General features: G+C 43.2%; 1 protein-coding gene across 1 annotated transcript in view; it reads right to left on the reverse strand.

Moving 5' to 3' along the window:
* Positions 1-27,270, reverse strand: part of Dock4 (dedicator of cytokinesis 4) — a 392,500-nt gene that overhangs the window by 83,283 nt on the left and 281,947 nt on the right. Inside the window, 4 exon segments of the mRNA XM_087911826.1 lie at positions 584-678; positions 10,808-10,906; positions 16,825-16,959; positions 18,969-19,096. Coding sequence (XP_087767952.1) covers positions 584-678; positions 10,808-10,906; positions 16,825-16,959; positions 18,969-19,096 — 457 coding nt within the window.

Genomic DNA, 27,270 nt, shown 5'->3' on the forward strand with positions numbered 1-27,270 from the left:
AAGATGAAGACCCTGCCCTAAAGTTCACCTTCATTCTCTTCTGAGACTAAGGGAGATGGGAAGCTGAGAGGGCAGAGAAGTCTATGGCCTTGACTTTACTAGAACAGAATAACACCAGTCTGTGTCCAAATCTCCTGTCTTGTCCCTCTCAAACACTAGGCTTGCAGGTGTGAGGTGCCACACTGTTATATTGTTTTATTCTCTCTCTCTCTCTCTCTTGTTTTTTTTAAGGGTTTCACTGTGTAATAGCCCTGGCTGTCCTGAAACTCGCTCTACAGACCAGGCTGACCTCCAACTCACAGAGATCCGACTACCTCTGCCTCCCGGGTACTGGGATTAAAGATATGTGATAACACACCCAGCTATATTGTTTGATTCTTAAAAGATATTAACAGAGTCATATTAAATAACTATTCCAGACAATTAGTAATACTGCTTAAAAATACTGAAAAGTTGATTTGGAGGTAAAGAAAATGAAACTTAGAATATAGAGGTTTCAACTTGTGTTGAAACAACAAAGAACAATCTAAATCATCCTTTTCCCTTGCAAGTTGAGATGTAATTATTAACCAAAAAGTCTTACTTGTTAGCTACCAGGCGCATGACGGTCCAGTCCTTGGGGAACATCTCTGGGCGTATCAATATTCTGAACACAGTAAATATCTGCAGTAGGAAATCCTGGGATGAAGAAGGAAGTGGCAGTTTTATTTATTTATCATAACTGTCAACATGTACCCTGAGAGCACCATAGTTGCTATTCTCAAAGCATCTCCAGAGAAGGGCACCAGGGGCAGACCCCTGAAGCAGAAGGACCCCTGCCTTCTCCCCATCCCACCCCGCTGCCCATCCTAACTGCCCCCTCATCCTTCTCATTCCCAGGAACAGGGGAAGTCATTTTTTCAGTCACCTTCACAAGCTCTACAAGTGCAGGTCCAGGAGACAAAGTGGAAAACTTGTTAGAGAAGACAAGCAGACAAACCCTTCCCCTTTCTTCCAGCACAGTGTCCCAGATATTAGAGCTTCTCAACCCAGGGGCATAATAAATTGTCTTAGCTCAGCTAAATGGTTGTTGAAATTCGGGAGGTTATTTTTATAGAAGGATCTTATGTAAAAAGCTGTATCTTTTAGAAGGTACTGTTAAGAGGTGCAGAACTAAAAGGATGGGTGTGGGTTTAGGGAGTCTGTGTAAGTTTCCTTCATGCATCACATGGAATGCTAGTGATTCTGTGTGCTGGGTGGGTCAGTGACAAGTGTTCACGGGCTCCAAGAGCAACAAGGCACTCCCTATGGAGACACTGGACCAGAGCACAACAGTGTAGAGTATCTGACAGTCTAGGAAGTCCTCTTTTTTCCATTTTCCCCTTTCTTTTATTTATTTTAACTTAAAAGTTTTTTGTGTAGGGCTGGAGAAATGACTTGGCAATTACTTACTGCTCCTGAGAAGGACTTGAGCCCAGTCCAGCACACACATCATGTGGCTCACAGTTGCCTGTAACCCCAACTCCAGGGGATCCGAAAGCCTCTTCTGGTCTTTGTGAATAACTGCACTCATGTGCGTGCACGTGTGTGCTGCCCCCCACAAAATTAAAAATAAAACCTTTGAAACTTCAAAGATTTGAAAATGACAGAATGACATGTTTTTGCCATGCAATGCTCTGTGTCCTACATATGTAGTGTGGAACAGTCAAGTCCAGTTAAGTAGCAAATGCTTTGCCTTGTAGAGTTCTCGTTTTCTTATCAGAACACTTCAACTTTTGACAAGAAGCTGTTGTCAGGCTTGGAAATACCAACTGCCAGACATGGATTTAGCACTTCTTTAAGCAATACAAAAGACAGGACCCCGAGTACTACAGCACATGATACTGAAAGGACCCGAGGGGACAGACAATGTGTCATGAAAGAACTGGGGCCAGCTACTAGAAGGGGACCCTCCCAACCAAGTCTAGCTTAAACATATCAACTAGCAAACTTGAACGTTTATTCTGTGTGACCTTAAGTGATTCGAGGAAAATACATTTCTCTAACAATCTGATAGAAGGCAAAGGTGTGGTGTTCGGAAAGAAAGGCCACTCCAAACCCAAGGTTTGTATTTACAGGTCTAAGAACACTTCACGTTAAACATGTAAGCTGCCTGAATAACAGTACGGCTGGCACTCAGAGCAACAGAAGACTGTTAAAAACCAAGAAGCACATGGTAGCTTTCCAGTGTGTGTGTGTGTGTGTGTGTGTGTGTGTGTGTGTGTGTGTGTGTTTTACACTTTCTAACAGCTTCAATCAAGTCCACAAACATTTGACAAGAATTTATTTCTTTGGCATCAGCACACATAGTTGGTATATAGTATGTAGTATGTGGAAAGTCTAGATTTTAATGCTGGCTTAGCGGTTACATCAACAGCTCAATGACCTTGGAAACTTGTCTGTGAGCATTTGAGCTCTCACACCTGGGAAACCCGAGGGCTTGGGGTTTCCTGCAGTTAGAAGTGTTTTGAAAAACATCGAATACACCTGTCTACCTACACATATAGTACCCTGCTATTTTTGTTTCTTCTTTCTAAACTGTAGTCTCATGTTTCCTGCGAGCATGGGTTGCTAAACGGAGCACATTCCACCATGGCAGTGGGACACAGTGTATTTCAGCCTGTATTTGCCTACCACATTGCGAGAGGTTAGAGTTCTTAGTCAGCTTCCGTATTCTAAAGTGCAGGACCCACGTGCCGGCGTTCCTGTGTCTGCCTGTGCCTACGACACTGCTGGTTCCTAGTCTGCCCTCTACTTCTCCACTCTAGCCCTTTCTCTACATGTGTGCTTCGGTAGAGGCAGACACCAGCGTTCTGCGCACGTAACTTACAGATTCAATTTATACTATTAAAAAGAACATTTCTATGTCCAATCATGCTTATCTGGGTAGCACTAGATGCCAGGGTTCCACATGGAACCATTTCAGAAGTGGCGGTCTGGCAGACGTCTTTCTGTGTCTGTCTGGTTATGTGACGCACACAGCATGGTAAGTACGCCGCTGTCACTGTTCAGATCAGCGTTCGAAACCGGGAAGAAATGGGAAGTGCTGTTATAATAAATTAGAATAAAGTGGTTCAGCAAGAGAGTCTTTAAGAAAACTCTTCAAAAACGAAACAAAACAAAGCAAGAAAAGGCCCATGTTCAAACAAAGAGGAAGGCAATAAAGGTTACTATGATCTGAGAATTTCTTTACATTTGCTCTCTTATAAATACTGGATGCTCTACTGTCTGGCAGTGTCTGTTAGACGCCACTATCCCCGGCCAGTTAGGACACACACTGTAGCGGAAGGACTGAAAGCATGCCTGGGACTTACCACAGAAAGGCGCTCAAGCGCAACACTTTTTTTTGTGGCAATGCCTTGTAAAATCCCTCTTACATTTAAAGAGACTGGGCCTTTTGCTGGACCTCACAGACAAGAAAATAAGGCACCTTGGGGTTACTTAAGACTCGAGCCTATTGTGTACTCGGGCTACCTGTTCAACCTGCCTTTAAGAGAACAATGAAACCAGAACTTTACTTGCCTTGGATTTAGCATGTAACCAACTATTGCAACCCAAGAGAGTGCACAGCTATAGTCTTAAATTGTGCTCTTCTATGTCTCTGACACCTGAGTGATACATGTGTGTGCATGTATGTATGTACGTATGTTATAGTCATCATTTGCTAAAAACAGCAAAGAGGATGAAAAAGACCTTCTAAAAGCAGATATACACCATAAATGCTGGATGCGACATATGAATACTTTTGATAGTTTTATTGGAATATGGTCAGTTGGAGCTAGTGACTTAATCTCCTGTAAAACTCTATTAAAGATTTCTGTAAAGTGTCCCCCATTTCTTCTTCATGTGATGCTGTCTGCGCTGTCCAATAAAAGACAGCAAGGCCTCTGTTAGGGATAGACACAGACACAGGGACAGACTTCAAGATACCCACTTCAGGTAGGCACAGATTCAGACTCAACAGACAGACAGGGACTACAAGAAGACACAGGGATAGTAAGGTAGAGAGTTCAAATCCAGGCTTGACCTTGGCCAGATTACACCAAGGGGAAGTGCTTTACTGATTTCTGACTTAATGTGACAATGATGCATAACCAGGGACTCTGAGCTTATTATTAATGTGTGCAAATGGACACACTTTCTTTTTCTTCATGGAACTCATAGACCATGGTATAGATATATGTTAACTTAACAACCATGTGGATGCATGCATATTCTATGAACTAGGAGAACATGAAGAGACAGGTATGTCACACCAAGGGAACACATGCCAGAAGCAACATGGGGTATTGGAACTGTAAGGGGTAGGGGCAAAATATGGGTATAAACAAAAAATAGGAATAAATTAAAGAAACATAAATTAGGATAGAGAATATATAAATAAAAGCTAAGTAAATAGGGATTTAAAGAAAAAAGGAGAGAAATTACTCTCTTGTCTTTCCCATGATAAGGAGTCTCCAATCTAGCCTAAAGGCAAAATGGAAGCACTGACAAGCTCTATTCAGGGCATAGAATATTAAATTTGTGGCTTAGAAAACTTTTCTACATCATAACAGAGTGCTTTGTGTGTTGCAAGATTGTTATGAGATGTCACAAGTGTAATCCCCCAAAGCCATTGGCTATAGGGATCAGAATCCTACAACCAAAGATGATACTGTATTAGGATGGCTCAAAATAGAAACTGGCTCATGAAGTCAGACTGAAAAAGGAACCTTAAGATCATGAGTGCAAACAGAGCTATCCCACAAAGCATTGCAGGGCAGGTAGATGACCGAACAATGGACATGGCATAGACTGCGAGGAATGTGTTTCTGTTATGTAGGCCACATGCAGTCAGATGCTACTACACAAATTTGATACAACTTTCAAATGCATAACAGCTTTGATACCAGCTTTGAACTCAATCAAGGGGCATTAGTAACGTTTATCATGTTAAAATTTGCACTCTCAAAATGGAATCTTGAACTATCTCCCAAATTCTCTTCAATCTTTGAGAGCAGTAGAAGCATTATTCTGTAATCAATATACACAGACAAAGAGAAGTCCCAATAATCATATGGGAGAAGATGGCTCTGTAACGCAGGCAGAGACTGGGAAAGGACACTCATTCACTAAGCATAGGATTATGTTCCAGGTTTAGGACACAATGACATGGCTGCAACTCAAGCCGCAACAGACTCTGGAAATACAGAAACAGCGAGCAGCCCATTAGAGCAGGTAGATGTCTCTTGTGAAGACTGAACCACAGAGTAGCTATGTTGGATAGAAAGGAATCAACAAAATCAAAACGACATGGAGGAATTACAAATGACATACATGATCTGCTAAGAACAGGCAATGAAAATGCCTGGAATAGACAGTGTCCAGACACAGGCAGGAGATAAGGTTGGAAGGTGGACAGAAAACAGTGATCCTGTGATAAAGATACTGGACTTGGTCCAGTCAAGTAATAGAAATTGGTAAGATGTTTAAACTTGAATTAAGGGCAGTTGTGATGGTACAGTCATCTATAGTCTCAATACTTCGGGGGCTTTGGAAAGAGAACCATGAGATTAATAACAGCCTGGGATACCCATAAAGTTCTAGGTCAAGCTGAGCTAAGTAGCAAGTTCTAGGCCAGCCTTGGCCACATGACAAACTCCTGCCAGAAGAAACCATATAGATTGGGTAGAGATTAAATCTGAATTATTTTAATAGCTAATATGTAGAGAATGGATAGTTCTAGAATATGTTTAATTTCACACCTATATCAAGATCCCAGTGGCTCATTCTGAAAGGTCATGATCAACAAACAACAGGAGCTTTGGTGCAATATATGAAACACCGAGGATATGGACAGGACCTTAGGCCCCAGAACACAGTGGGTGTATAATGAAACTCTACCAACTGCGGAAGAGAAAAAAAGGACTTAATCACTACCCAGTGACTGCTTTGTTCATTTTTAAAACATGTCACATTTTACTGAAGAAAAAAATGAAACAGAGGAAGCTTCCAGCCCTCAGGTTTTTGCTCCCTCCCACACACTTGTGCTCTGACACCGTGACTCACGCCGCTCACACACAAGGACCTGAGGACCAAGAAGAAATGGCACCTGTTCAAAAGCTTCAACAACAACCCTACAGGCACCCAGCTTCTTTAAGCACAAGTGTATCCAAAAACCATTAGTCTCAGTTGTTCCTTGAGAACTGTGTACTTTTGAAATTCAGTTTCATTTGGAGAACCATTTGGGAAAAGCCAAGGAATAACTGGCAAGAAAAAAGGGAAAGGAAGGGACAGCAGGAACGAAGAAGAGCAAAAATCTCCACGAAAATCCAACACATCATTTATTATTGTCAATTTCAAGTGTCTACAGCCTAAGACTCAGCATTATGACTTCCAGATCCATGAACCAGAATATATATATACACCTTTATCAGTTATCCCATCTCAGACTTTCTGTTACAGCAACAGAATCTGAAATAAGTCAGGCAGCTGATTTCTGTTTACCCCTTTTGGAAACTGTAGAGTTACTCGAGACTTTTAGCATACAATCCAATGCTGGCCTACTTCTTCATCAAATAGCACTATGGTAATTTGACAACTGCCTCATAGCTACTGTGTTGAATTTTAAACCTAAATATCCAATAATCTTCTGCCTACTCATTTAGCCTGAGACATGGCCACTCTGGGACTAGAAACACGTTAGGATGTTCCAAGAAATGACAAATAAAATTTGTGGGAACTTGAGAGCAAAGATTGGGTTACTGAAGTTCAGGGAAGCTCTGTGCTTAGATAGCTGTCTGAGCAAGGAGCTGAGGACAACCAGGAGATCCCCAGCTTTCCCAATTAACTGGGAATAATGGCATCAATCAACCTTTAAAGAGGTGGAGGACAAAACACAAAGGCTCAAGAGGACTCCGCCACATGCTTGGCTCACGGTTGGAGAGTGGGAGTTATTCCCTAACTGCTGGCTGTTATTGTTTATAGAAATCACATTAATTGGTGAAAAAGTAGAAGGTTTATGTGCTCTGAAGAGAAGCCAAAGTATTCACATTTATTTATAACAGTAATGTGTGTGTGTTCAACAAAACTTTATTTGTAGAAGTAAGCAGTAGCTTACTTACATTTGGCCACGAGCTAGAGCTGCCAATCCCCAGGATCATCTAAACTTCCCAAGGTTGAATCTGGCTCATTGTTATACCTCTCCCAGCAGTGATTATGGAAGGGTGTAACAGTGATCTATCTACTCCCGATACAAGATGATTTGATTATCTTTGATATCCCTACTGTCTAGCCAGTGTACTCAGTAAATGTTTATTGAATCAAATAATTGACATCTGTAATACAATAACTGGTTCTACCTCATGCGTTCCTTTGGAGAAGGAGTTAATATTAATCACTTATATGAATGGCGCCTGCTTCATACTTAAGTCTCCATACAGTATTTATTATTAGAGTTCTGTAGGTCTTTATTGTGATATTAAAATCTAAAAGGGTCTTATAAGTCTTATAAGCTATTTGAAGCAAAAATCTCCCCTGAATTAGCTACTTCCCTAGATGAAATGCTGCACTCTACTGCAGGTCTCACTGCAGGGCTACAGGGGAATATACAGTATTTTGCACCATATCAGCTTTCTGAAGTTATAGAATTTTGATTTCCAAAAGAAATCTGCTACTAAGGGCTTTAGATAAGGGATCATGGATCAATGTTATCATCTTTGAAAATATACTGCAAGGTAGTTTTGAGGGGGCATAACTAAAGTTCCCTTAGTTTGGCACAAAATTGAGCACTGGGAAAAAAATCTATTAAATGGTGGTATATGCATATTAAAATCAGATAATTAGCCCTTGGCAAGTCAAATCAATGACCCCTAGTTTGCATTTCCCCAGCTACTTCCTTTCTAATCTTAGGCCTGGGAAGGTGAGTTTCCCTCACTCCTGCCCCACTTGCTGACTTCTCAGAACATTTTGTCTTTAGCATCTGTCTCTACCACTTCTAATTATCCCGCATCCTTCTGTCTACTTAATCTACAAATACTCCTCACTATTCTTTGCTCCTTAACGCTTCTGATTCTAGCAGACCCTTTTAACTCTCCACGCTCCCTGGGAGTTCCCATTACGTCTGGAACGTCAGTCACTTACAGGATGCCAGTTCCCGCCCCCACAGCTGCAGTCCTGCAGCCTTTCTTGAACTTCAGACACTGTGGACTAGGCATCTGCCTTTCAATGCTCCTTAAGCAGCCAAACTCAGGCTACAATCGCATTTATTTTGCTCTCAAGCCTGCACATCTACTCCTTCAATATTCCTATGCAGTGAAGGGTACCAACAACCACCCACTGGTTACAAAGCTTGGAAAGACTCAACTCCTCCTCCTCCGCCACCTCACTATTTTTTTTTAACAACAAAAAGATTTGAAAAATGTTATTCCTGTGTGTGCTTCTCTCTCTCTCTCTCTCTCTCTCTCTCTCTCTCTGTGTGTGTGTGTGTGTGTGTGTGTGTGTGTGTGTGTGTGTGTGTGTAGTTCCCACCGGGACCAGAAGGGGAATCAGACCCCCTTGAGCTGGACTTACAGGCAGTCGTGAGCTGATGAGAACTGAACTCAAGTCCTTTGGAGGCGTTGTAGGTGCTCCTAACACCTGAGCCGTTTCTCTAGCCCCCTCCTTTACTTTTAAAAAATTTTAAAAGCTGGGTCATCAAGTCCTGTCAACTCAAGCTCCTACGTTTATTAGGACCCCGAGTCTATGATTGTCTCTCTCCAGGCTACCCTAGTCTGCCTTCTGCTGCTGTGACAAATACCACGCCCGAAAGCAATGGGGAGGAAAGGGTTTATTTTAGTTTACATGTTATAGTCTACCATTGAGGGAAACCCAGACAGGAAGTCAAGGGAGGAAGTAGAAGTAGAAACCAACAGAGGAACCCTTCTTTCTGGCTTATCCCCTCTGGCGCATTCACTCACCTTTCTCCTACAGCCCAGGTCCACCTCCGAGGGACAGCACTACACACAGCGAGCTGGGCCCTCCTGTATCAGTCACTTAGAACTGCCTCACAGACACTGACCACAGGACAGTATGATCCAGCCACTTCTTCAACTGAGGCTCCCTTTCCTAGGAGACTCTGGGCTGTATCAAGTTGACAGCTACTACTAACTCTGACACATGTCACTGTCATTGCTAGCTTAGATTGCTATATCGAAATCTTTACACGCTTCTCTCTCCTATTTGGACCTCGGCTAATCCGTTTTCAGCTGTGCATCCAGACAACTGTGGTCACATTTCTCCCTTCTTAAACCTATCCATGCTTTCAAAATAAAGGCCGTACCCACTCCCAGATTTTATGTTTTATGATGCTGTTTCTAAAGGTTTTATGTTCCATCAAATAGTGAACATATATTGGTTGAATGCCTAGGGACGTGACCTCAGAACCATGAGCCAATCAGAGCTTTAAATATCAAGTAATTTAAAACCCAGTGGCTGAAGGCTGGTGAAGTCACATAAACAAACAAACAAATATCCTAGGTTCCAATAAGTGCTAAAAGGATACAGTAGTGAGCTATGTGCTATGTCAGGGCATTGAAGTGACATTTCACTGATTTATTCATTTGTTCATTCATTTTCAAGTGGGGAATGGATCTGGGCCCCATTTGCATGTTGGAACAGCTATATCTGCAGCCCAGGTAGGAATTTAGTTAGGAGCATAGTCCTAATTACTCTATTCTTATCCAACACCTCTCTTGCAAACTTTTCTTGTTGGCTTGCATCTGGGTTGACGGCAAGCCTATTTGCTATATAAACCTATGGGTACTTGCCATAGGTATAGACCTATGGGTGTGTTCACCCCTCAGGGTGTTCGTGACAAATGGCAATGGTCCCCTAGAACAAGAAGACACTTGTGCCTGGTCACATCTTCAGTGCCAGGACAAAGGTTTTCTATGTATGAGGTTCTCAGTCTATATTTCCTGAACAACAGATGAAGAAGTAATATCCTTAAATAAGTATCCTGGTTTGAAGACCAGGTCATTTTGCAGAGGAAACTGTATGTCCTTTGAAACAGGGTGCCACGTGACTGAAGTCAAAGCCACATGAAACATTTCACTAGTTATTTCCGTTTGTTTTGCTGCTAAAATAAATAGTAGAACATTAAACACAATACCTGAATTAAGCTAAGAATGCCTTTCAATTTGTGCTTCTATGTTTTTGAACACCCAAGCTATAAACAAAAATTTAGCCTTCCTTTGGAAAAACTGGAGACATGAAACCAGACTTCTTATGTAAAATATACTTTTCTTTCAATTATGTTAAGTAGCCAATTTTAAGTAGAGAGTTAATTAGACCACTATCTTCTTTTTGATATGCAAATTTTCCTACCGTGAGTAGGTAAGTTCTCAGACCCTATGTGTACCTGTAATCCTAAATGATTCTGTCTCTCTAGTCAGAAAGTTGCAGGTGAAGTTTCTGATTCTTATAAGAGGAAGCCAACCAACCTGTTTAGATCTCCTGTCTTCTACTAAGACAACATTTCCATCCCTCATAGGATGGTGGAGTTTATTCACTTTATTCTATTAATCTGTGTCTAGTTTACATACTTTGATGAGATGTGATTAAAATCTGATGTCTTTCTCCAAACTAATGGCTAATAACTTTGTTAAGTAAGAGAAATCCAGAGCCAATCTAGAAAGAAGATCTGTTAGCACAACTGAGACAAACAGGAGCTCAATGGGAAGAGGTGAACCGACTGCCAAAGAACCCTCTGCCCAACCAGGAGGAAGGACACGAGAAAGTCAAGGGGAAAAAGAATTTAAACATCACTTACCCGCAGCTCTTCCTTAGTATTGAAACTATTCAGAAGTTGTTGATAATGTCTATCTGTCATTTGTCGTAACAGGGAAAGGAGACAGGCAACAAATTCCCCCTAAGGAAAAAAAAATCCCATATTTTAGAGGAAGGATAAAGAGACCATCAGTAACTTAGTATGAACTGCTCTCAGAACACTTCACAAGCTTGCTTTGATCCCAGGTTCACCCTGTGATGTCTTCTGATCTAAATCACCCTAATGATACAGGTAGGTTCTTCGCATGTAGACAGTCATTTGTGACACATAGATACGTTAACAGTTGCCCTTCTACATTAGAGTAAATATCCAGAAGTCTGTTGTATGGGCTGTGGTACGGTTTGGATCTGAATTGCCCCTATAGGCTATATACAGAGTACTTGTGCCAAGGCTGGCCTCTTTCAGGAGGCTATGGAACTCTGGGAACAGGGTCTGGCCGGTAGAAACAGGTTACAAGGGACAAGCCTTTGTAGGTTCTAGCTTGGACCCTGGTTCCAGTTCTGCTCTCTGTTTCCTAATTCAGCATGATGTGGACAGCTACCAATGCAAGCTTCCATGGCTCTGGATGCAGCCACCTTGGCACACTTTCTCCATTTTGAAAATTGCAGCACTCAAATCCTGAACGCAAATCTCTATTCCCATAGACTGTTTGCTGGGTGTTCTGTCACCAGGCCACAAATACCTGATACAGTCTAGTAGGATTATCTCACAAGCCCACACACTATCCTGTCTGGATATGTCACACGCAAGCTAGAAAATATAAAGAAAAGGCTACTGCTGTTTTAGAGAAAGCATGGTTTTGATATCACAAGATTCAGAGGACTTTAGGTGACGTTATGAGCATTTTCATCTAAGCCAGGGTGTGAGCTCTTTCTATGGTAGCCTAGCACAGGGATCTCAGGGATCTGTGCAAACAAACAAACAAACAAACAAAAAACCAAAAAATAAACCCAAAAAACCCAAAACAACAACAACAACAACAACAAACTAGGTGTAAAACACAGCTTTCATTTGCCTGAGACATTTGCTGTGATTGGTGCAAACATTCTGTCTCTCACTAGCTAAGTGGACAGCTTAGTTCATCTTTTTTCCCCTGAAACCAGCTCTGTAGACCAGGTTGGCCTTGAACACCAGGTTGGCCTTGAACTCATGAGAACCACCTACCCCTGCCTCCCAAGTACTGGGATTAAAGGCGTGCCCCACCACCACCAGGCTCAGTTTAGTTCATTTTATAAGTGGGACAGAAAACAACTTCTCACCCTGTCTCCTCTGGTGTTACAATATTAGGACAATAATAGATTTATCTTACATTGTTTACTCTTGCCTACTTTTAGTTGAGCATGCCTACCTATCAGCAGGAAGAAGAAAGAGCAGGCAGTGGAGTGTTAGGACAGCAGAGACAGGAGAGTGCCCACAGGCCCCTAGCCAGCACTGCGACCTGTAGGGACAGCACAGCAGCTGGCTGGGAGGCAGAGGCAGAGCAGAGGGGGAGCTGGCACACTGAGCTGCAAAAGCTACGAGAAGAGAAAAGCCTCTAGACATGCAGCTTCTAGAGCAGCGGCAGCCGTTGTAGTGGTAGCACCAGCAAAAGCTGGCAGTAGCTGCCTTGTGAGAAGCCATAGCTGCTGCAGTCAGAGACAGCGAGAGAAATCAAGGATGTGGCCAGGGGGTCAAAGACGAGTGGGGGCAGAGAGAAGGGGAGAACGAGTAGAAAGCTGAAGCTGACGGAGAAATAGAAGGCTAATGAGAGCCAAGGAAGAGGACTGTAGACTGTGGGGGCTGAAAAGGTTCCACAGGCTTGCCAAGTCTTTAAAGCAGAAGGTCTCAGTCACTCCAAGGCCAGAAGCTATAACATTGGACACTGACAAGGGCTCAGGAATCCCAACTCCCTAGGCGTACATAAGAGAAACATAGGGGTAGGAGTCCAGCTACCCGGGATTTGCACAAGATTTATAACACGTGAGAGAGCCCCCGCTACTGTTTCCCACTGCGGCTGCCGCTCCATCAAAGGAGGATAGAAGGCTGCCAAAGCCCGGCATTTGAAGAGCTTCTCCCTTGGTAACCATGGTTTCTGTTTAGGTAGAGCAAAATGATCTCAGCCAGTTGAATAAAAGAGGTGATGGAGAGGATCCACTAATTGACTTTAGTGTGGTGGGCATGTACATTATCCTATTTATTGTTATGTCTCCTAAGTGAATATAATATATCAAGTGATTTTTTTAAAAAATACAAAATTCATTCTTTTTCAAATTTATTGCATTTACATCAATAATAATCTTTTCAAAAGGCATTGCTAACACTCTGACTTATGGGAAGATACTATGTGTATGTTACTATACTTTGTATTGTCAAATTCATTCCTTATTAGAGTCTAGTTGGGTGGACACCATCAAACTTAAGATAATAATATGGTTTCACAACTAGCAAATGGCAAAGCTTGGATGCGAATGTAGATGGCTTTGGTTCTAGAAGGCTCTACCCAGTGGCTTTTCCTACTTCCCAACTGGTTTCATGTAGGAAACAAAGTGAATTTAGGGGATACAATTCAAACATATAAATATATAAGAATCTATCTATTGATAATACTGCTTAATCTATTATGGTCTTTCTTAGAGTGGAAATTAGTTGGTAGTGGTTCAATCAGTTTTTATTCTTGGTTTTTGATATCATATACAAACTTTCCAACTTATTTAGTACGTTATTAATATACTTAAATACTTATTTCAATAACCCTATAAATGTTAAAATATTTTTAAATTTGAAAAATTATATATCCTCAATCATAATTTTAATCACAACAAAAAACAATAGTGAATAGACCTTCAATAGCTTATTATAATCTATATACATTGATGAACTCTGTGAATCCAAGAGATTGACTTTGTCCGTTGTGTCTGGGCTAGACCCGCTGCAAATTCCTTATCGTCATGACACTCACCACCGTTCCAAATCTGATCCACGGCCAATGGCAGATCCTCTGCCATTTTCTCACATCGCCTATAATTATAACTTCAGGTCCTTGCCAGGAGATTATATGTCTAATATTTTACTTCTATCTTTTCTACTATTATATAATTTTCATTTCTATTAAAATACTTTAATAATGTTTATATGAATTCTCATAATTTGTTAAAAATGATAAAAAATCATTGTCAAAATTCACTTACTTAACAAACTGCCTTTAAAGTTCAATAGTCTTCAGCTGCTTTTATCCATGTTTATGTAGAGAAAACAATGGGCATTTCTATCAATAACTGCCAAGAATATTTTATGTCTATATAAAAAGTCTTTAAGAAAGTTTTCCTTTAGCATATGCCTGTTTTTTCCTGGTATTTCATAGACAATGCTACCCTTTTCTTCTCTAAACACAAGCCAAGAACTGTACCTGAGACTTTACACAGGGATGCCAGGGAATCTTAGACAGGGCCAATGCTGAGCGGTCACCCGCTACACATGGCATTTAACATAACACGTGCAAAGAAACACGTATGCACTATAGTCAACTCTGGTGGACCATTAGTTGAGGGTGTGAGACAAATGCCCATTTATGTTGCTTTATAAAACCTGCTATGTGCAATTAGATGTTTTAAAGGAACCAATTACAATGGCACACTTCTTTTCCTAGCCAGAGAAAGTATTTTAAAGTTTAAAGAATGGTTGGTAGAAGAACAAAGGGAACAACTTTTCTAAACAGTAAAATAAAACTGTTATCTGAATTTATGATACAGCAGAAGCAGTCCTCAGGCTGGGGTTGCTGGCAGGCAGGACAGCAACATGGCTATTTCAGAGGCCTGGGGAGTGCCATTGTGACTGGCAGCAACCGACTTTCCTTACAGCGTGTTCACTTAGGAGCGACATTTAGTGATGAACGTGCCTGCAGGAACTGCAATGCATGCACTGTATAAATGCCATGTAGAAACTCCCTGCACAGAGCCTATTCTTTATGGAAAATGAGGAGGTGTTACTTAGATCTTCATGGATAGAGTGAAACTGCTTTGTGAATGATTAAGGCATTTCTCATGTCAGTCATTAGGGAAATGGAATTTAAACCTTCAGAGAGAGAGCTATAGTCTTTAGACTACTGCCAACTCTGACACACTCACACACACACACACACACACACACACACACGAAAACATGATGACATCACATGCTGACGAGCCATCTCTCCAGTTCTAGAAATATATATGTACATATATGTATATACATATATGTACATATATATTCCTTAGTTTATTAAGATAGTTTAACTTGACTTATAGTAGTGGTTTGGATGAGCACTATCTCCCGTAGGCTCATATATTTGAGTACGTGGTCCCCAGATGGCACTGTTTGGGGAGGCTATGAAACTTTTAGGAAGTGGAGCATGAGTTGAAACAGTACATCACTGATGGAGGGCTTTAACAGTTTATAGTCTTGGGCTGGAGAGATGGCTCAGAGGTTAAGAACACTGACTGCTCTTCCAAAGGTCCTGAGTTCAATTCCCAGCAACCACATGGTGGCTCACAACCACCTGTAATGAGATCTGATGCCCTCTTCTGGCCTGCAGGTGTACGTGCAGGCAGAATACTGTATACATAATAAATAATAAATAAAACATTAAAAAATAGAGTTTATAGTCTTGTTTTGCTTCTAGTTTGCTCTCCTCACACAGGAAACAGAAAGAAGCCATGATATACACACACAGGACCTGTGATAGTAAAACAATTCCCTTACATAAGATTGTGACACAAAGACCCTTCAAAGACACCACCCAAGCTCCTTTTGTGTGGGTCTTACAGAGCTAGGCATGGGACCTACCCTTATGAGCAGTTCACCCGGGAGACTCCCTTGAAGAAAACTAATTTTCCGTTTGCAAGTGTTTATCAGTTGGAGTAGCTTCTCAGTTAGGCATGGGGGCATGTGTTCACTTCTCCTTTTCACCCTAGAACCCCATCTGCTGCAGACCCATGCAGGCCCTGTGCATGCTGCCTCAGATCTGTGAGCCCTGTTGCAGGCTTTGATTCCTCGGTGTTCTCCATCCCCTCTGGTTCTTACACTCTCTCTGCCTCCTCCTGCACAAAGTTCCCAGACTTCTTAACTTTTAAATAAAAATGAAAATTATTTGCATCTAAATCTTAACAGTATCATGTGCCCACAGCACAATTTGTGAAGCCAATAGCAAGTATTTAGCTCATGCTTGTGTACAGAATTTATTGATGAATACTAGAGCATCAAGTGCCATAGCTACAAATGATATCTCTTGTTTAGGAGAATATTGTTAAATACATAATCATTTTAAAAGTCAACCTCATGAGAGTTCTAACATAGAAATTCCTATGTATATGCATAACTTGATAATGGAGTACTTACTTGCTTGCCTGCCCTACATGAAGCCCTGGGTTTGCCTCAACACTGCTATGAATAAATAAACCCTGTATGTGAATACACATACAGCATATACAGATATATATGTATAAACTATCTGATGTGTTATTTCTTAACACTTTGCCTGAATCAAGCTATGCAAACATCTGAGGACAGGGAAGTTTGAAAGCCCCTTAGAATTTGCCTAGTTAAACCTTCTCATTTAACACTATCAAACTGAAGATTCAAAAAGTTAAGGTCTTGATGAGTCATGGAGAAAAATCCAGAACTAACACAGAGGACTTCTTGTTCGGGTTGCTGTTGCCCTGTTCTTTAGGCAATTTGGGGAATGAAAAGTTACCAAGTTGACTGGGGATATAAAAGCATAGACTAATTTAAATTTAGAAAAGAAAAGAACTAATACCAAAGTTGTCTTCCTGAAATTCAGACCTACTTATTACAGCATCTTTCCCTACAGGCTTCCTAGCTCAGTTTTTGTATAGCGAAGGCAACCCCAGTGCTCTAGTTACGGTCCTAGTTCCTCCCAGGGGCCAGGTTTCCCACAGTCAGACTACGACCCATCGCCAAAAAGACTGGAGCTTTCCAAAGCACAGCCAGGCCCTGTGTGTGTGCCACATGCCGAAGGATCTTACAGTGACATCCTGGAACTGCAGCCGCATGGCCGAGCTGGTGGCTTGCGGCCGACTCGTGATCTCCAGGATGGTCCTGAGCAGGATGTCCAGCAGGCTGGCCACGATCACGTCTATTTCCTCCAGCACAGACTTCTCCTTGGGAGGAAGAAAGAACAGCACGCTCAGGAGACTGGCTTTGCATGCACCAAACCTTTTTATTTTTTATTTTTAATGGATTAAAGGGGCAGAAGTATTATAAAAACAAACAAACAAACAAACAAAACCAATTCTGCGGCCAGCCATCCTCTCTCTGAGGAACCGGGGCTGGCCTCGCTGGCTGCGGTCTTCCCTCACAGTGCTTAGGTCCCCACTGTGCTTACATGGGTCCTCCTAGCACGGCAGCCACACAGATCGTGCTCCACGGCTAGCTATGTGCAAACGGCTACTGTCATAGTTGTTTCTTAAGCCTACATGCAAACGTAAGGGACTGGAAAGCAGAGTATTCTTGGTTACAAGGAGCCCTGAGGTTAGCAGCCATGGGAGGGAGGGATTTCCTTTCCTGAAGTGACTAACACTATCCACACTTCAGGACTCCAGAGACAGTAGCTACACTGCTTACTTCATAGAGGACATGGCTTCTTAACATATGTGCATGAGAAAACCTGTGCAAACTGGCTCTGGGCAACAGATACTCGTAAAAACTGTATTTTGAGGATATAAATATTATATATTATATATATATATATACATTTTAATGATAAACTTTGTAATATTTGCATGAAAATTCCCAGTTTCCCCAAGTGAATTGGTTTCAGCTCTAAATTCCTTATGCGCTAAGTCCAAGTCTGACTACAATTTCCAAATTTAAATAGAGGAGAAATGGAAAGAAATCATCTCTCCTACAGCTCTTGGCTGTTAGTCTATCCAGTGACCTGGCTAGTTTTCGCTCACCGTGATCGTAACCTGGCAACCTAGTCAGGCGGGGCTTGGATCATTGTGGTCAAATGGTCAGAGGGAGTTTTCAAGCCAGGCAAATGGCTTCTCTCCGCTGTCATTCTCTGTCTTGTTCCCATCGTTACTGGGCTTCCGGTAGAGGAACAGTGCGCTATCCCCTTGCTGGGTACGCACTGCTCATGACATTTTCAGAACCAGGACTCGGTTTCTCTAAAATGCCACCCCTGTTTCCGCACCGGCAGGGCCCTCTTCCCACCACCTCTCCTGGGGTCGTTTCCACCCCTGCTCTTCAGAAGTAGATCATGAACAGAGAAAGAATGGGGAAAAAGCACAGACTTTAACGCGGAATGGGGCAACTGGATGCCCAGCCTTCACTTTTCCAGCCCCTCCATCACCTGCGGCCAAGGAGCCCAGTGTTTGACCAACAGCCGCAGACTGAGGTAGGACGCCCTGCCTACTCAGATGTCAGAGCAGACATCTGAGCTGAACACAAACGCCAGACGTTGTTCCATGTATAAGGAAACATGCCATATTCCCATGTATAAGGAAACATGCCATATTCCCATGTATAAGGAAACATGCCATATTCCCATGTATAAGGAAACATGCCGTATTCTCATTTTGCGTGGTACTCTTAACTCACAGTAATTATACTGTGTCGAGAGTCAAGCAAAACAGGACTCTAGGAGCCATAAGGAAAAGACTACAGTCAGGGTTGTGTAACGGCTGGACTGCAAGGTACTTCTTGTCTCCTGGGGGCTGTCCTTGGCTTCTGTAATTTCTACAGGACTAGGCCCAAGGGTCATGGCCAACTTCCGAGCATCATCACGTGGTCTTTCCCAGATCAGATCCAAACCACTGCATCATGCAAGCAGTAATTTGGTTTTGCCACACAGCCTTCATTTCACCAAGATTTAAGACACATGTGGGAGGCTTTGAGATTGCTAATTTTTCTCACTCGGTGCTCAGTTCTTTCTTGAAACACAACTTTAAGAAGCCAGGTAACTCAAGGTTACTCAAGGTTAGAGTAACCTGTTTGTTTGTTTATTTTAATTCCTTCTGAAGAAACCCAAAAAGTTCAGCCTGGCTGAAAATGGAAAGCAAGTCTCTGGGCACTTCTCCGTGGTGTGACTTCTTGGAGGACACTTAAGATTTTATTTATTTGCAGAAGCATTTGATGAGAACCACACACTCTGACCTGCGGTACTCACTGAGCTATTTTTCTTGATGAGACAGAATACGTTGCTAAGGATACGTGCGCACATGATCAAGTCCTTCTGTTCCTGCAGGTGGATGTGGAGGTGGTGCAATACGACCGGCAGGAGAATGTACCTCGAGTCTGTGAGAGAGGAGCCGTTAGTGTCGCAGATGCTTGGGTCCCGCACAAACCTCGGCCGAACCCTTCCTGGCTTTTTAATTCCATTTTGATATTAACAAACCTATTAGCACACGGTGGTACAGGGGCCCTAGCCCTATGAGTTTTATATTAACAAAAAGGAACACTTTCCCCCAGTGCACGATGCCCTAGTTTCGTTCCTGTCTGTCACCCCATCCTGAGGGTGTTTAACCTCCACAGTCCTAAATCAAATGCTTCTCTTGCTGTCTCCCGCATTCTCTCTGAGGCAGAGCACCCCTGACACCTTACTATGGTAGAGGAGGACTCGGCTGTCTCCCCTCCCACCCCACTGCTGATTTCTTGAGAGCTACCGTGCAGTTTCTGGTTAACATTACGAAGATACTCTCAGTGTTCCTGTTGAGATTTCCGGTCCTCAGTACAAGACTCTGTTTTTGTATTGGTTTGTTTTTCTCTTATCACCTTCTGAGTTAGTGAGGAACTATTGTTATCCATGGTATTTGTGTTTAGTGCTATGTGCCTTGCCTTGGCCCCTTCAACCGGAAAGGCAATGGTTCTCAGTGTGTGGGTTAAACAACCTTTGACAGGGGTTGCCTAAGACCATCCGAAAACATACATGTTTACATTACAGTTCATAACTATAGCAAAATTACAGTTATGAAGTAGCAATGAAAATTAATTTATGGCTGGGGGATCCTACAACACTAGGAACTGTATTCAAGGGTCGCAGTGGTAGGAAGGTTGAGAACCACCGCTGTAAAGTGCCCTGTACTTGGGGAAGCTGTCCTGATTTTCTCTCGTCTGAGACTTCAAATACGTTTCCCATGGGACCCTCTTGATCTTGCTGTTCGTATTTTCCCATGTTTGTGTCCCATTTTTCTGGAGATTTCCGTACTTCCTCACCTACCCTTTCTACCTGTTTCTTACTTCTGCCATTTTGCAGCTCATTTCTTTGCCCAGGTGCGGTGTCACGGGCTTGGAACCTCGTCAGTCCCACCCTCCAGTCCTTGCCCCTCTGAGACAGCGCACAGCACTCTGTGCAGTGGGGGTGCTCTCTGCTTAATCTTTTCCTTTCAAGAGAGTTCTTTCTATGTTCTCATTGTGGCCTTTGACTTTCACACTAGAAGATTTCACTGCACAACTGCTCATCTTTAGAAGCAAGGGACAAAAAGAGAAAACAGACAAAGGAACGCAGGTGACACAGGAGCGAGGCTTGGGGACTCCTGTTTCTCTTGATGTCTGCCACTGCACCACCAGCCAAGGACGCCTGGCCTTAGGAAGGGAGGAAGGGGAAGAACTTTACACAGAACTGCAGGCCTTCTGTGAGCAGCACACCCCAAAGGGCACTTCACTTGTTTACACAGCAATTATCTGACCAAAAGAACCAGGGAAAGAACCTGGAAACGGAGGAACCAGAAAGCACTATGTAGTCATGTTTAATTAGGAGGGAAGGCAAAGTTCACCTGACAGGGTCCCAGCGCTAGTGCGATTTGGTTTCTAAAACTCAACTTGCAGCCAAGGTGTTAAAATATCTGTGAGCTAGGGGTGGAGCAAGGGAAACAAACAGTTCACCCATGCTGAATAAAAACAGAGTGACCATCTAGTCTGGAGAATCGCTTTGCTCCAGGGCCAAGGCAACCAGTCAGTACAAAAGATAGGATTAGGACATCAAGGCCTAACAGTCTGAGTGGCTAAAATTCTAATTCTTACTTTCATAAAAGAAATATCTGGCCCCAACAGGTCAAACAAGTGAAGATAAACTGACTTTGTATACATTAAAGCTAGTATCTGCTATATAGATTCTGCCCTTGAAAGGGACAATGCTGTCATACTCCAAGTCCCAGACAAAACTCACAGAACACAGGTCTCCATGGCTGCAGAGGGGGGCCTTTTGTTTGGTTTGATGTGTATCCACTGGAGTGGCTAAACCTCGCTGTTAGGAATTCTCTACAGAATAGACTAGGAAGATGGTGGACAACCAAGAACCTTTGGTACATTCCTCCTTTAGCTTAGTTTTGAAACAGCATGTCTTAGCTCCCTCTGTCAACCAGCTTTACATAAGGATCCTTGGTGTTGGAATCTGTCCACAAAGAGTGAGGTTTACAGGTCTCAAACTTCTCATCACTCTCTACAAACTGGACCCCAACATGGACCGGCCATCAGCAAGGCACCAAGGCAGCGTCTTGGAACAGGAGACCGGGACTGCGGGAGGGCAGGACTACTCTTCACCCAAACCATGGCACTTAGCAAACTTCTGTCTGTGGAGAAGCCCCAGAGCAGGGAGGGCCTGAAACTAGATTAGAACCACCAGGAACTGAGTCAAAGATGTGTGAACCTGGAAAGACATCTTTTAGATACTGGAGCACAGACAGCACGCACTTGGTAGACAGCACAGTAGTGCAGTGCTAAGGATACTCTCTGTGTAAAGCTTGTATAAGGCGCCCAAGTGGCCTAAATTCTATGAGGACGCAGCCCGATGCCATATGCTTTCCAATCATGCTCTCTACGCGCCCCAAACTCCAACCCCACTTCCACTGTTTTGATGTTATTCTCATGCTTTCCCTATAAGATTAAAGAAAAAATATATATACACAGTTTCAGTAGCTTTTACCATTCTATACCAATTCCTAACCACGACGCAGTGTTCCCTCACGAAACGCCTCCTTAGCACCTAAGTGCACTAGGTGATATTAAGGAAGTGTGAGATTTGCCTCTGAGATACGAAGAAAACCCTGTTCTCTGGAGCTTTCTGTGGAGATGGGAGAGAATGAGCACTGAACTGGATATTTAATTATTTATCTAGAGTTGTGTTTGCTGATCCAAGAAGGGAAACACAATAAACTACGAGCCCAGTAATGGAATAGCCAGGGCGGGAAGGATATTTCTGCAAAGAGGAGAGTTAAATGGTGCCCTGGAGAATAGATGAAGAGGAAACCCAGGAGGGAAACCCAGGAGGAGCTGAAGACAGTGGGTTGCAGAGAGAAGATGGGACAGAGCGGACAGGCAGGGCCAGAGGACTACCCTAGAGGACCAACTCTGGTGCGAGGCCCCCAAAGGAACAAGAGGGATGTTACAGGGGTTGGAGCAACACCGTGTGCTGTTTCCAAGGGAGACGCTGGTCACACAGAAGATAGGAAGAAGGAAGGAGATGTGGAAACCAAAGGCAGGAAGGTTGCAGATGTGTCAGCAAGGCTGGGGACTGGGCTGCATGGAGAGACCTTGGGGTAGATGGGAGCCATGTGAGGAGTGGCAATGGAGGGTAAAGGTGAGAAGGAATGGTGTGCTTGCTATCGGCAGAGAGCAGACCATGAGAGAGAAGAACGCTGCAACTTCAATAGCAACCAGGGGAGAGCAGGAGCCTGGGAGGTGGTGACGTGTAGGGGTAGGGAACAGCTGTTTATTGAGGTTTGGAGCTCAGGGTAGGACCTCGCCTTGAAACATCAATTTGCTATTGGATCAGTACATATGGAACATTGACAGACTCTGGGTAGGACTGACCTCATGCCTCCCTCAGATGTCACATGTTGCCTGGCAAAGTCCCCTCAGCACTAACTTTGCCACATCTTACCCTAGAACTATTTGTTCAACATTGGCATAATTTGTTCAGCATCTAGCAGAATAATGCTGGATCAAAGAAGACCAAGGGCAGAGACTGTTTACCTTCCATGAAATTTATGATTGAATTTCATACATGACTGTAGGAGCTTCTGGGGGGAAGGAAGGGTTATGTGTGGGGGTGTACAAGCTGCTGGTGGGTTGTTCATAGGCTGGAGGACGGTCTCAAACCCATGGGAACATAGGCAACACCGGTGGAATTCAGTGGGATATTTAAAGAAAGAAGACATGAGCCCTGCGTGGTGGTTTATGCCTTTAATCCCAGCACTGGGGAAGCAGAGGCAGGTGGATCTCTGAGTTCAGTGCCAGCCTGGTCTACAGAGTGGGCTCCAAGACAGCGAGACTACACAGAGAAACCTTGTCTCAATACATACATATATATACATACATACATACATACATACATACATACACTACATACATACACACTCGAAACAAAGAGAGAAGATTGGACGGGAAGTATTAGGGGAGATTTTGGAGAGTGGGAAGGATTTAGGTTGATATGCTCAAGATACAATGGGTATGTAGAAAATTGTCGAATAATAAAAAAAATGAATATATGCAATACATTAAACTTATAAAGTTAAAAAGCATACTATAGGGGTTCTTCCCATAATAAGTATTTACTGGATAAATAAGTTGTTAGGTATTAAGGCAGTGGAAAGGGCCTGGCATGTCTGTCTTCACTGGACACAGCTCAAATGGGATGAGGGCAGAAGGCACCTGACCACAGTCCAGCACATCTGCTGCGCCCATCCTGGACAGCAGCTGGATGAGGCTATTCCTGTCACAATGCCAACCGCAGCAGATGCTGTGGCACTTAACTGGCCTCACGCTCCATTCCCCTGAAAGTCTGTGCCTGTGTGGGTGAGTGATGATGGAGCCTCTTCTCCAGAGATGCGCTGGCTTTGCAGGCCAGTACTAAAAACTCCAGGACCGTGGCAAGAGAGCGAAGTGTACCGAATCCTGAGTACCCAACATGAAGTTACAGCTAACAGATTCCTAAGCCAAGCCCCAAATCTGTGATAAACTTCAGGACAGACTATGGACAGCTTGTGGAAATGGTTGAGTACGGTTCAGGGATGTGGAGGGTGTGTTCAAAGCCTTGGCCCTTAGTCTTCCCCCAGGGAAAGGAATCTGAGAACAGAAGTAGGGAATGGGTTGGGGTAGGGATAAAGTGTCCAGAGAAAAGGGGACAGAACACTAGTGATCCTAAGGTCCTAAGTAAGTTTTTTATTCTTTCTTTTTCTTTATTCTTTTGTTTGTTTAACCCATTACTCATTACTCTCCTGGATATTTGCTTTTATAATATATTTTTATAGTATATAACTGATAAGAAATCTCCATTAAAAAAACCCAAGACCTGTATACTTCTTCAACACATGAACGCAGGTCTAAGGAATGAGCATTACTGGGTACTCTTCAAGTAGAGCAAAGATTTTATTCTTGAGGTTAACAAATTAACATAGAAACCTAATCAAACATTATGCCAATAATTCCTAGAGTATAGTTTAAAATAGCATTATATTCTATCTTCCTCTCATTTGTATTTTAATTTTTAAAAAGATTTATTTTGATTTTCCTCATATGTCTGTGTGCTTGTGTGAGTGCCTCTCACGTGTGTGTTGGTGCCCTCAGAGGCCAGAATATGGCATTGGATCCCCTGCGGGATCCGATTGTTATTGGCAGTTGAGTAACTGAACTTGGGTTCTCTAGAAAAGTAGCAAGTACTCTTAACTGCTGAGTGATTGTCCCAGTCCTTTCTTATTTTCTATTACAGCTGCCATCCTTCTACAAAATTACGGGTGTAACTGGGGAGCCCTAGAGGGCTATTCCTTCTGATGACTTGCGAATAGAATTGCCACCATAAGCTATTTGAGTCTTCTCTTTCCAGGTGGAAGCAGGGAGTGCTGGCAGCTTGGCACCCCAAGAACCGACAGCATCTCATCTAGAGTGGAGGACATGGCTGGCATGGGGGAGCCCAGCAGTTGGCTCTCCATGTCTGACTCTGGGGTCTAAGCAAACTATTTCAGACACTAAACAGTGGCAGTTCATTCCCCTTCTGCTGCAGACTGCTCAGAAGGCCCAGGACAGAGGGGCCTCTCACTGTGAAGCAGGCAGTGAGGTCTTATTGCATGGGATGTGTCTGACACACAACTTAAAAATATGTCCTTCTCTACGGGTGGCTGCCGATCCCTGCTAAACAGGGACCACTTAGCAGGGACAGAGCCACAGCCGACTCTCACCGCTCCTACAGAGCTACAGCCGACTCTCACAGCTCCTACAGACTCTCTCTGATCTGCAGTACAGGAGACTCTCACTGCCATTCCCTAAACTCCCCCTCCTGACTCCCAGCCTCCACACCTCCTCCCACGCTCCCTACTCACCAGCTCCCTTCCCGTCATTGCCAGAATAGTCTGCTCTAAAATGCAAGCCTCCTCTACTCGGTTTCTCTGGATTCTATTACAGCTTTCATTTACAAAACATTCTAGGTCTCTTGGTGGGCTTATCCTGCTAGGGTCAAATTCTCCAAAATTAAATTTTATTTTCTTAACATGGGGTCCAATTGTGGACCTTCTTCTTTCTATGGCTAACACGAGCCCCCTAGACAGATTGTGCACTTGGTCAGATTCTTCCTGCTTCTGTATCATGAACCACGTCTCTGCTCATAAAAGCCAACCTCAGTAATAAATTACAAATAGCCAGTGTCTTGGTGGTGGTACTCTATGTTGGAGATGTGGAGTTGTCATGAAGAGAGAGTCAAGAATTAGTGCTGTGTTTTCAGCTGAGGATTACAGCTTCGAACATGCTCATCCCCACCATTGTACTGCTATCTCTGGGTTACAGCTTAGTTGAGAAAAAAATCATGCTGTGATTTCCGGTCCTCAGGATGGAACCCTACTTCATTGCTTTGGTTTTCACTTTTAGTTCTCAGAGTTATTGAGGAATTATTGTGATGTGCGATATTGTATATTTAACACTAGGTGCCTTCCCTCGGCCCTCTCAATCTGTAAAGCAGGGGGTCTCAACCTGTGGTCAGGTGTTGTCCTTTATCTGCTTCATTGAGTGGGCCACTCCTGGGGCCTTGTGTTTGGGTTCTTCGGTCACCCTGCCATGCTTACAGTTACAATTTTATATTGTCCTTCTTCTAACCCCCATCTAATTATTTTCTTCCATTTGTGAGTTCAGGCATTCATATTATATACATTTAGTTCTCCTCTCAATATCTTTTCACTCCTAGGATACTATGGACCAACCTGCTTATCCCTTGAGTTCTCAGTGAGGGAGTTTAAATGCCATGGTTACTTGGAACTCTCTCTTGTTTTCCCTACCATGGGAAGCGGCATGTGATTTAAACACGGTCGTTTCGATCTTGGAAGACTCCCAGGGAGCCTTCCTTTTTTCCCCCTGTGAAGACAGGCTTCTTCCGGGTATGCTGTACCTTACCGTTGACACAGCCTTTGTTTTCTTCTACGGTGAGTCAGTGAATGTCAAGTCAAGCATCACTGGGCAACTATGCTGGCTGTGAGCGGCTTCTGCTGCTCCATAATCCTTCAAGGGGAGTGTGCCCGTAGCCAGGGCACACAGGCTTCCTAGCTCTCCTACCTCCTCCATGCCGTATGGCAACTTTCCACTTCCTAATCCTGACTGGGCCCCTCCTCCAGGGCCAGGCACAGAGCATCTCCGGAGCAACCTTAGCAAATATCCTCACCAACTTTTACAGAGACCTGATTAGCTTAACTTCTGAAGTGTGTTGGCGTCTTTTCTTAAAAAGCTCTCTGATCTTGCTTTTTCTATTTTGCTCACTGAAGGTCAGGAATTTAAAGGAACTGTGTCTGTGGAATGAATAAAATCCTCTCAAATAATTTCCTTACTGTTGGAAACCTATTTTATGACCTTAGCTGACCTTTTCAGGTAGGACTTTACCTAATAAAGGATCATCTGGTCAGTATATGGGAAATAGAGCAGCAATCACAATTCCTATGAGACAGGAGCCGATCTTCCTTAGTTTGGAGAAAGCAGATTGATGCCTGAGTTAAACTAGGGACTTGTTCAGCCCCTGTCCATCCCACACCTCTGCTCTTAACCCTAGAGGAGTCCCCAGCTGCAGAAACACTACCCTTTAGTTTCAGGAGACAGAGTTTGGAAACTACAGAAGGAGGCAGTATCTTTCCCTAGAGCAATGTGGTGCGGGAGAATTGTCTGTATTCTGTCAATCATATTTTAATAAAACGCTGATTGGCCAGGCAGGCAGTATAGGTGGGAAAACCAGACAGGAAGTAGAGGTGATGCAATGAGAACAGGAGAATTCTGGGAAGCAGGGAGGTTCCTCAGCCATTCCTGTCCAGACCACCGAAGAGGCAACATATAAGCTGTCACACTGAGAAAGGTACTGAGCCCATGTGGCTAACATAGATAAGAATAATGGGGTAACGTAAGTTATAAGAGTTAACAAGAAGCCTGACCTAATGGGCCAATCAGCTTTATAACTTATAGAGATCTCTGTGTGATTGATTTTCTTTGGGGCTTGCTGGCTTGTTGGG

The sequence above is a fragment of the Myodes glareolus genome, chromosome 11 (assembly GCF_982192425.1).
Source record: "Myodes glareolus chromosome 11, mMyoGla1.1, whole genome shotgun sequence".
Taxonomy (NCBI): Eukaryota; Metazoa; Chordata; class Mammalia; order Rodentia; family Cricetidae; genus Myodes; species Myodes glareolus.